Below are 11,400 nucleotides of genomic sequence, written 5' to 3' on the forward strand. Positions count from 1 at the left end.
TGTGTGGTAACTAATTGAATCCAGCAGTTGTTAATTAGCTTCTCAAATCTCAATGTATTTAGTATAACATTCAATGCAATGCAAATTACCATCTCCCTAGGATAGGCGGATTTTCCCTGATTTGTACGTACAGACTTGAGGACGACGGTACCACAGCGGGCGGCCTTTAATTATCGCACACTGTGGACCGGGCCGCACAGGCGTCCTTCACGCAAGGGTTGGCCGGTGGGACGGTGGTCGATCAGGTCCGCGAGTCGCCCTGCTACTGGCTGCATCCACCCTGAATGCTGCATGTAGATGTAGATATATAGTATTCAGTAGTTGTTAATTAACAACTGGTAGTGGAGTAGTAGGAACTAATAACTTTTGTTTGTAACGTACATGTTGGAAGAATACCTGACAATCAGAGCCTCCCTACGTCCGATCCGTATAATAATCTACCATATACTGCCACTTACCCAACCCCACATGCCGTCCACCATTCGAGGAGTACTCCTGGAAGTACTATATAGCTCATGGTCTCTCCAAAGGACAAAACTGCTGTCATTAGCGCTGCGAGCCCAATAGTCCACGGATTAGTACATCCATCATCCATAGATTGATCAACCTCAACATCATGCTCCCCTTTTTCTTTTCTTTTCTTTTTCTTTTTTCATTCCAACACAAGAAAGTCTGGATTGCTTCAGCAAGAGTTCCAGAGAAAAAAAAATCATTTTGTTCGCCCTAGTATTTATTTGTACTAATAAACAAATACATATATTCAAGACCACCTCCTCGGCTGTCCAAAGTCCAAACGTTGTGTGCCGCTGACTCATTTCCAGCAACCGGCATGTTTTCGTATTGGAGGCTTGGAGCAATGTACGGAACTTTTTCCTAGTATTATACACAACATTTTGCCCCAAACTCTTGTTAACAGTCCTACCAGAGTAAATAAACAAATGAAAACAAAAATGTTACTGGATGTTACTGCAGCTCTTGTTCAGTTTATTTATTTATTTTACCGAAGAAGAAGGAAAAGGCAGCGTGCAGCACATGGAGAACCATCTTTGACGACCACTGGTCAGCCACGCAGCACTGATGCTGCCGTGCCTCCGCGGCATGCGGTTCGTGCTTTGTCGACGGGCACGGCACAGCACAGCAAGCAAACTGTGCTCTCGAGATGACCCCTACAGATTGAAGATGGCAATTCCGGCACGACGACAAGCGCATACGGACGAACGAATAGTTTTGCTTCTTCGCGCTTACCCAGTGCACGGAGACAAAAAGCAGGCTAGTGAGTAGCAGCAGTAGTACAGATTTGGAAGAGAGTAAAATTGAATCGACACGCGAACGGTTAATAATTTATTACTGTGGTACACGAGATGGGAATCAGAGGAAGACACGAAATTGGGTTCCTCGGGAGGCAGGAGCCACGTCTGAGTTTCCTCTAAAATTCGAATGAGGCGTGCGCATTCTGGTACGTAGTACTATCCTAATGCCAGAATTCCTCCAAAATTCAGAGAATGTATAAAAAATAGCAGGGTTCAAACAAAATATTGTTCCCATTAAATTACTATGAGAGAAAAAAAATACTATTATAACTAAAAAAACCGAACCAGTCGAATACTAGGGCCTTGTTTAGATACACTCAAAATTCCAAGTTTTTTCACTCTCTCTCCATCACATCAATTTTTAGCCATTTGCATGGAGCATTAAATGTAGGTAAAAAAAATAACTAATTACACAGTTTAGTTGGAAATCACGAGATGAATCTTTTGAGCTTAGTTGGTCCACAATTGGACAATATTTATCAAATAAAACGAAAGTGCTACTATTCATCGGGTTGAAATCTTTTCACGATCTAAACGAGGCCTAGGTAAGCCGAACAGGCCGGAGAAAGCGGCAGAGACAGGTGACATATTACCGTTGGTGGCATGTGCTTTTTAGCGAATTTCCATTCCCGATTCCAGCTCCGCCCCATACCCAACCACTAGCCGCCATTAATCACCCACTTTTTACTGTACTACTACCCTCTCCCTCCAGTCATCACTCGTCTCTCTCTCTCTCTAGAAATTGTCACTGCAGCAGGCAAGTGTGGAGGTGACGCCCTTTTCTCTCACGCTCTCTCTCTCCTCAGCACATCAGGCGGTCATCCCCCACCACTCCAGTCCCCGACACACGTCCTATCCCCTCGCCACGCGGCCGCGACGCCCCCCTCAGCCCACTCTCCACGTGGGGCCCAACCGTCGCGGTCCCGCGCGTCAGCCTCCTCCACCCCAGCACGCCCGGCCCCCGCAAATCCATCCATCCACCACGCCACGCCGCCACCCCCGCGGGCGCGGGGCGGGACGGACGGAGAGAGAAGCAAGCAGGAGGAATTAAAAGGGGGGTGAGGAGGCCGACGACGAAATCTAGCCTAGCATTAGCTGGAAATCCAAATCCATCCGCCGTTACGGTTACGCCACCGACAAGCCAAAGCCACAGTCGCATCCCAGCTTTCAGCACAAACCGCTGGTTTGGTTAGCTCAGCACTGAAATTAAATTACTTAGTACGGTTAGCCTCACCAGTTTGTGATTAATACTAATAATAACTGCTGGCGAATTGCACAACGGAAGCATGAATCTATCGTCGGTTATCCATGTAGCGGATTGGGAATTTTGGATGCAAAATTGGTCAGGAATCAGGGGATCCAAAACGAAAACCATATAGACTATACTCCAATAAATCCACACACACTGTTGTCAAGACAAGAAGCAAGAGAAAAAAGAAGTTGAAAGGAAAATTGTCTCTCTACCCCGCCGGCCGCCACCCCCAAAGCCCCCCAAATGGAATCCGCCCATCCATCAAAACGACCAAATCCAGATCTTGATGCGGACCTTACACTTTGCGTCCGTCGGCGTCATCTTCCCGCCGCCACCACCGCTGGAGGAGGACAACGACGATGACGACGTCCGTACGACCGACCGCGGCGACCGCCCACGCCCACGGCCTCGTGCGGGGGCCGGCGCGGGGGCGACCACCACGGTCGGCTCCGCGTCCGGCGCGGGCGCGGCGGCCGGCGCCGGCTTGGCGAGCCCCACGGAGACCCCCGCGCAGTTGACGCGGACGTTGATGCTCTTGGACTTGAACCGCCCGATCTGGAACCCGACCTTGGCGTCCATCTGCGCGGCCATGACGTGAGACTTTTTGGATCTGAGCGCCGCCGCCTGGACGGGGTCGATGGTGGCCGCGGCGGTGGAGGCCTCGGCGCGGATGACCGTCGTGTTGCCCGCCGGGTGGAGGAACCCCGGGACCACGCCGTCGCCCACGTCCGCGCCCTCGCAAGCAAAGGACGCCGCGATGTCGCCGTAGCGGAAGGCGATCTTGTCGTTGGGGTTCCGCGCCGTCACCGTGAACTCGATGCGGGAGGTGAGCGCGTCCGAGTCCGACACGTTCAGCGCCGCCAGCCGCAGCGACGTCACCGCGAAGGTTGGCGGGCGCGGGCGGTACACCACGTAGAACACCCCCGCAGCGATGGCGCCCAGGAACACCAGGCCCACCAGCACCAGCGTCAGCCACAGGCAGCACGCGCAGCACCACCCGCGGGCGCTCCGGCGGGGCCGACGCGCCGGAGGGCGCGACTGGGCGGGCTTCGGACGGTACATCGGCGGAGGGGGCACGCGCCCGCCGGGCAGCATGGACGGCGGCGCGGGACGCGGCGGCCCGCCGCCGCCGTTCGCGGTGCCGTTGGTGGCGCGCACGGGAACCGGCTTCGCGGCCGGCGCGTACGCCCGGTCGCCCATTGCGCCTCTCCCTCGGATTCTTCGGCTCTCCCCCTGCTTGGGGAAGCGATGGATGGAGATGGAGGGGATGAGGATGACGGACGGATGAGTAAAGGAGCTGCTAGCTAGGACTGAGGTGGAGAACGCGGAGGAGAAGAGAGGAGCGTAATAAGTGGGACCATTTATATATGCACTGTTTATCTAGTGTACTCGTATGTAGTATTTCTGTGTGCTTCTTCTCTTTTTCTTTTTTCTTCACCAATCAGTCACCCATCCGGCGCCAAGCTGCTGCTACGGTCACCCTGGATTTCGTCTCTCAGTGAGAGTGAGAGACTGGGCGAGCCGGAATGGACGATGGGTTTTCTAGTCTTTTTTCCGTTGATTAGCGTGGTTTCTCTTTGACTTAGACGAGTGAGAAAGGTGAGAAAGATACCTTACTTTTTTTCAATTACCACGGTAATCAACATACATATGCCTGTAGTGTGACCACTAGATTTCTCATAAATATCTACGTATATCGTTTTATGTTTTATTTTAGCAGCTCTGCTAACAAATATTAATAGAATAGTAACCATAGCTGAAAGATATGGTATTTGGTAGTAATACGGAATGTATCCAAACGGTATTGCAAAACGACAATACGAGTAAAGGAAGGATATCTTGCTTTTCAAGTAGAGACATACCGTTCATTTAAGATAAGAGATACGAAGAAACACGAGGACTGCGTGACTAACGTCAGCCCGACAGCAATTAGATTGTTGGTGCCATGATGACGCCACAACAGATAGCAAAGCTGATAGCGTTTGACCTATAACCGCGAACGTCTTGATGGTAGCGTGTGTAGAATACGAGTAGGATGGTAATGGCAAACTAAACTCTATGTTTGTTTAGAGGTGGTGTTCACCACGACACACGTGAGTAAAGTAAGGTCGCTGCAGTAATTTGTTGTTAGCGCAAAAGGCATGTCCTTTATTTAAAGATAAGGGAGACAGTAAGATGTAAAGGTTGTGTGACTTTGGTCTAATAATCACTAAAACGATGATAAACAAATGAGGTAATGATATAATGACAAACACTGAAATTAAAAAGGAAAAGCGGTATAAATCCTACTTCTTGTTTGGTAAAAGCAGCACCTTACGTGCTTTGCTTGATGAAACGATGATGACAGCATACATCATGAATTTTTTTTACTCTTTTTCTTCAAACGGAAAAGCTTGATTTCTAACTCGATATCTTTTTTTTTCAAGACAAAATAAAAAGAAGTAAAGTACGAATTCCATGAAGCAATCTCATCCGTCCATCCGTACTCTTAAATAGCATTTGAAAACCAACGCTTTACAGCATTTGACATGATTTAAATAAAACCGACGCTTTTGGCCTCCTTGAGTTCATCACACCACCCCGGTCCCTTGAGTTTACGAGACTGGCCCAAAAGCAAAAGGTTTTTCCCGTCATTGCTACTGCTACGTGTCGAGCAGAGGAGCCGGGGGAGTACATTGTGTAGTGTTCCCAGTTTTTAACTGTGATTTGTAAAAGTGTGATGAGAAGCCATTATTCAGCCGAAGCCGGTAGAGCCCCATATAACGACTCAAGTACTGCTGGCTGTAGTAGTAGTAGCGGCAGGCGGCACCACCCTACGAGTAGTACCACTGCTGGTGCTTAGTGCTAGGCCATGTGCGTGCGTGTATGATGTCTGTAGATATCGCTATGGCGTTGAATATTACTAGTCGTATATGGACCTGATGGAGTACGTAGGTCCAACACTCCAGGCTCGCACCCATGCATCGGTTACGTACGTGTACGAAGGCGTATTATTCGCTTATGGAGTGGTACGTGATTTGGGTTTGGGAAAGCCGTGGAGGGCTGGCGCCCGCGCGTACGTGACGTGGGCCCGTTTGCTCGGAGGATTTTTGAAAGAATCTGAATGCATTTGAATAAATTTAGAGAAATTTATGAAACAAAAATACTATTCTAAATGAAAACGGATCAAACCGGATTTAATGACATACGAACGGGGCCGTGGTATAAGCCAGGTAGTACAAGAAGCCGGCCAGCAGAGTAGGCCTCCGTTTCGTACGTACGTACATCTACGGTGGCGGTGGGTGCTCGCTCTCGCTCGGTAGTCGGTACAGGTACACAGCGGCCGCACATGGTGCATGGAGGCGCGGGCGGCGGGCGGGCCGGGTCGCGGGCCGCGGCGTACGGCGGCGATGGCACGCCGAGATTCGTACGGTGGTGGCGGTGGCGGTGGCCAGTGGGGTTTATTTCCAGGTTTCGTTGTGACGGATAGGCGACTCCTGCCGTCCTGCGTGTGCGTGCGTGGATGCGCTGGCAGTTGCAGGGAAGTTAAAGCACCGTGGAGATTAAGGACTAGTGAGTGGGTTTTCGTTGACCGGAGATGGATGACCCATGGCGCCGCTAGGTTTATCTCATATTCGACTTATTTAACTTATTTTTTTAAGTCAGAATAATGTTTTTCTTTTACAACGATTGAATCAAAACAGTGTTTTCCAGCTAAGATTCAGCAAGCCGAATGTGGCCAATTCTATATCTCCATCGTTTCCTAACCTTTATTTTATATCGATCTCTATCTATCAACCTATTCGCTTGTTGGTTCCAGCCAACCCAAATCAGCCAACCAACATTGTTTTTCTCTCATAACAAACCAGTACCGACCTGTTCAAATCAGCTCAAAAACCAACCAATAAACAGTATATCTCCATCCATCGTTTCCTAACCTTTCTCTCTCTCTCCAACAGAGCTACAATAGCTAACATAAATGCAGACCCATGGGCCACGGAGATGGATGACCCAGCAGAGAGACAGACTAGATAACATAAAATGGACACCCACGTTGACCAGGTCAGAGCAGATCGTGACCAGCTGATGGAGCGACATGACTTATTGCTGTTACGACTGATTTGTAGAACTAATTTATTGTGAGAGAAAAATATTATTTTATAACTAAAAAAATAGAGTTGGATATGACTTATAAGCTCAAGCGAAGAGAGCATGGATTTGATCAGGCAAAGCAAAATGCCAACTTGCTGCTAGCAGTTCTTTCATCAGTTTTTAATATAAAATCGGGCCTGGTATGTCATCGTCCGTGGATGCCACTAATTGTTGGAATCAGCTAGCCTGTGACTGTGAGTATTAACTGATTAAATTAGTCGTCACTACATTATCATACTAGTAGCTACCAGGAGGCAGCATCTGAAGGATGGAATAATCCCGGCTTATGGGCGAGCGGCGCGGACAGATTAGGACATAGATAGTGAGGAATCGAACGAACCAAGGATATGTGATGTGCGTGCGTGAGGGACGACGACTTTGTTGCAGTCGCTGCTAGCCAAAATGCCAGATTAGTGGACATCTGATGTCGGATGAGTGCGCGCCTCCCGTTGCATCGTGCTATCTGCTAGAGTGCGCTACTGCGTTTTGGCTTTTATTTACCCCGTGTCCACTTCACGCGTGGGGCTATGGCCACACTCCTGCTTAGTTCGCACTTTTTTTTTTTGTTTGACGAATCTTGTGTTTTTTCCCCTACACATGGCCTACATTTCAGTCGCTTGAATCTCGAAAGACGACGAGTTTAGGGAGGGGCTTGCCGTTCGGAGGGAGGCTGCCAGCCTTAAAGCAACTATATACTAAGAGGTCGTAAGCTGGCTAAATACTGAGGTGGAGGAGAGATGAGAAGCGGACTGTAAGTTTACAGCCGGCTTAATCACAAGAACCAAGAAACTTCATAAGAGGGACAAACATGTCATGTATTAATAGTGAATAGCTAACTATTATGCAGGTGGACTGAGAGAAGGTTGACATCCAGCACGCAGCTGTAATACTAGCCTTGCTCTTAAAGAAAATCATTAGGCTACAGCCGTCCAGACCAATGGAGATGGGCACGGAGCAGGGGAAAAACGCTAGAGCGGTGCATGACGCAGCGGCCAGGAGGCTAGCGAGAACGGGCACTAGTAGAGAAACGACATTTGATCCACTTCGAAATTTGGTTGTAGTCCCGGTATTTTTTGCCCCCGTAACTAGAGAAACCTTTAGTCCCGGTTGGTAGCTCCAACCGAGACTAAAGGTCCCTGCCCAACGGCTACTGCGCCAGGCTTTTGCTGAAGGGGACCTTTAGTCCCGATTGAAGCTACCAACCAGGACTAAAGGTTCATATTTACTCCCGGTTAGTCCTTCCAACCGAGAGTAAAAGTCTACTCCCGGCTGGAGGCTCCGTCTGGGACTAGAAAGGGACATTTAGTCCCGGTTTCTGTATACAACCGGGACTAAAGGTCCCCTCCTATATACTCCTTGTTTCTCCCCGAGCCCGAGCCACTTCGAGCTCAGTGTTCTTGCTTCATCGCCGGCCTCTCTTCTTCCTCATCACCGGTGATCACAAGATTTCTTCCATTCCTCCATCGATTCTTCAGTTCTAAAGGTTACCAACTTTATACTCCCATGTTTCATCAGTAGCTTATTTCATTTTGTGGACTAGATATATGTGGTTTTTTACGGTAGATTTTTTTTATTTTTTAAGCCATTTAAGCTCAAAATCACTTTAAAGTTTGCATATTTGGATGAAACAAGGTTAAAGTAGTTATTCAAAACTAGTATTAAGCTTTCATTTCTAGCATGCATAGCACACTTCATGCTTTAGAGATATAGAGAATTTTAGAGTTTTTTTATTTTTTGTTTATAAAATGAGAAATTTATATTATATTAAAAATGAGAATAGAGAGTAGATGGCAACTGCTTTCGGGTCCTCGGCCTCTCATCGGGTTACAAAGCGACTGAGGCCGGACCCCCTCTCATTGCATGCGGCAAGTGTGAGGAGAAGATTGTGATGGAGTACCGAGTGAGGAAGGAGTGTCCCAACAAGGGCCGTATCTTCTACAAGTGTCCGGATCGCAATGTGAGTTATTTTGTCATATTTGATGATTATGGTTAATTTATACTTATTTTTATGATGATTGTGATTAAAGTTCTAATTTTTTATTTTAATTTCAGTGGGATGGCACTGGATGTTCAGGCTGGTACTGCGAAGAAGAGTATGTTGAACATGTGCAAAACTCTCTTGCACAGACGGTTACGGCGGCTGATGAGGCAGTGATCCTGCGGAAGAAGCATATAGATGTTGAACAAACGCATGATCTGTCTGTTTTAGTTGGGATTGGTTGCGAAATCCTTATGCTGCTGAAGTATATTTTAGCTTTAGTTTTTTAGTGGTAGTTAGGATTGTCTACATTGTAGCGAGACTTTCATAAATTAATACCTTATGTGGTGGCATGCATGTCGTATAATTAGCTAATTATATTCTAGGTTTTAATATGGTATGTATGTCATGTAATGCAGATGAGACGGTATTGGATGTACAATGCTGATCGCCGCTTCCAAGAGTTCATTTAGGGCGTGCATTCTTGCTTGCATGTGGCCGAGGCAAACAAGCGCGATGGTTTCATGTGCTGCCCATGTGCCATATGTAAGAATTTGAAGGAATATGCTAGCTCAAGGAGTCTTCATTCACACTTGTTGAAGTCGGGTTTTATGCCTAACTATATTTGTTGGACGAAGCACGGAGAAACTGGGGTTGTAATGGAAGAAGATGAAGAAGAACAATGGGACGATGATGACATTATTGCTGAATATAGGGCCTTCAATGATACTGCAATGGGAGAAGCTAAAAAAGAGGTAGGGGCAGATGATGAGCCCGCTGATGATCTTGGTCAGGCCATTCGTGACGCACAAAGAGAATGCGAAAGTGAAAAGAAGAAGATCAAGTTTGAGCGCATGCTAGAGGATCACAAGAAATTGTTATATCCAACTTGTGATGCGGGGCAGAAAAAGTTGGATACCACACTGGAATTTCTGTAATGGAAGGTAAAGAATGGTGTATCTGACAAGGGATTTGGGGAGTTACTGAAAATTCAAAAGAAGATGCTTCCGAAGGATAACGAATTGCCCGCCACTACGTACGAAGCAAAACAGGTAGTCTGCCCTTTGGGATTAGAAATCCAAAAGATACATGCATGTCCTAATGACTGAATCCTCTATCGTGGCGAGGAGTACGAGAAGTTAGATGCACGCCCGGTATGTCATGCATCGCGGTATAAGATCAGACGAGATGACCCTGGTGATGTTGAGGGCGAACGTCCCACAAAAAAAATCTCTACCAAGATTATGTGGTATGCTCCTATAATACCACGCTTGAAACGTCTGTTCAGAAACAAAAACCATGCAAAGTTGTTGCGATGGCATAAAGAAGACCGTAAGGTAGACAATATGTTGAGACACCCTGCTGATGGGTCCTAGTGGAGAGCAATCGATAGAGAATTTCTGAAGTTTGCAAATGATGCAAGAAACTTAAGGTTTGCTTTAAGTATGGATGGTATGAATCCTTTCGAGGAGCAGAGCAGTAGTCATAGCACTTGGCCTGTTACTCTACGTATCTATAACCTTCCTCCCTGGTTATGCATGAAGCGTAAGTTTATTATGATGCCAGTGCTCATCCAAGGCCCAAGGCAACCTAGTAATGACATCGATGTGTACCTGAGGCCACTAGTTGAAGAACTTCTACTTTTGTGGAATAGACCAGGTGTACGTGTGTGGGATGAGCACAAACAGGAGCACTTTGACCTGCGAGCATTGTTGTTTATAACAATCAATGATTGGCCTGCTCTAAGTAATCTTTTAGGATAATCAAACAAGGGATATAATGCATGCACACACTGTTTCGATGACATTAAAGGTATATTCTTGAAAAAATGTCGAAAGGTCATGTACCTTGGCCATCATTGATTTCTTCCTGCGAATCACCCCCTAAGAAAGAAAGGCAAGCATTTTAAAGGTAAGACAGACCACCAGACCAAGCCGGGCAACCGAACTGGTGAGGATGTACTCAATATGGTCAAGGATGTGAAAGTAGTATTTAGAAAGGCACATGGTAGCGAACCTATTCTGAACGACGCCGACGGTCACGCACCCATGTGGAAGAAGAAGTCCATATTTTGGGAGCTACCCTATTGGCAAGTCTTAGAGGTTCGTAGCGTGATCGACGTGATGCACCTGACGAATAATCTTTGTGTGAACCTGCTAGGCTTCATGGGTGTGTATGGGAAATCTAAGGACACACTTGAAGCACGACAGGACCTGCGGTGTTTGAAAGAATGAGACAACCTGCATCCAGAGAAGACAGATGATGGACGCCATTACTTAAGTCCTGCCAGCTATACTCTTAGCAAAGAAGAGAAGGAAAGCATGTTTGAATGCCTAGCAAGCATCAAGGTACCATCTGGATTCTCCTCGAATATAAAGGGTATAATAAATGTGCCAGAGAAGAAATTCCTAAAATTAAAGTCCCATGACTGCCACGTGCTCATGACACAATTGCTTCCCGTTGCATTAAGAGGAATTCTACCTCTAAATGTATGTCTAGCCACCATGAAGCTATGTGCATTCCTCAATGCAATTTCTCAGAAGGCAATCGATCTAATAGATCTAGCTAAACTACAGAATGATATGGTTCAATGTCTTATCAGCTTTGAGTTGGTGTTCCCTCTTTCCTTCTTTAATATCATGACACACCTCTGAAAGCTCTAGTTTGGTTTTAGTAAATTGATGAAACCCTAAGTGCTAACCTAGTTTATCAAGTGATCAAGAGATAGG

The 11,400-nt window shown here is 47.0% G+C and overlaps 1 protein-coding gene across 1 annotated transcript; it reads right to left on the reverse strand.

The window, feature by feature from the left end:
* Positions 1-2,668: 2,668 nt before the first annotated feature.
* LOC136450062 (NDR1/HIN1-like protein 13) lies at positions 2,669-3,903 on the reverse strand. Its single transcript, XM_066450325.1, has one exon. The coding sequence runs from the start codon at positions 3,760-3,762 to the stop codon at positions 2,824-2,826; it is 939 nt and encodes a 312-aa protein (XP_066306422.1). The 5' UTR covers positions 3,763-3,903; the 3' UTR covers positions 2,669-2,823.
* Positions 3,904-11,400: the final 7,497 nt, after the last annotated feature.

The sequence above is a fragment of the Miscanthus floridulus genome, chromosome 5, assembly GCF_019320115.1.
Source record: "Miscanthus floridulus cultivar M001 chromosome 5, ASM1932011v1, whole genome shotgun sequence".
Taxonomy (NCBI): Eukaryota; Viridiplantae; Streptophyta; class Magnoliopsida; order Poales; family Poaceae; genus Miscanthus; species Miscanthus floridulus.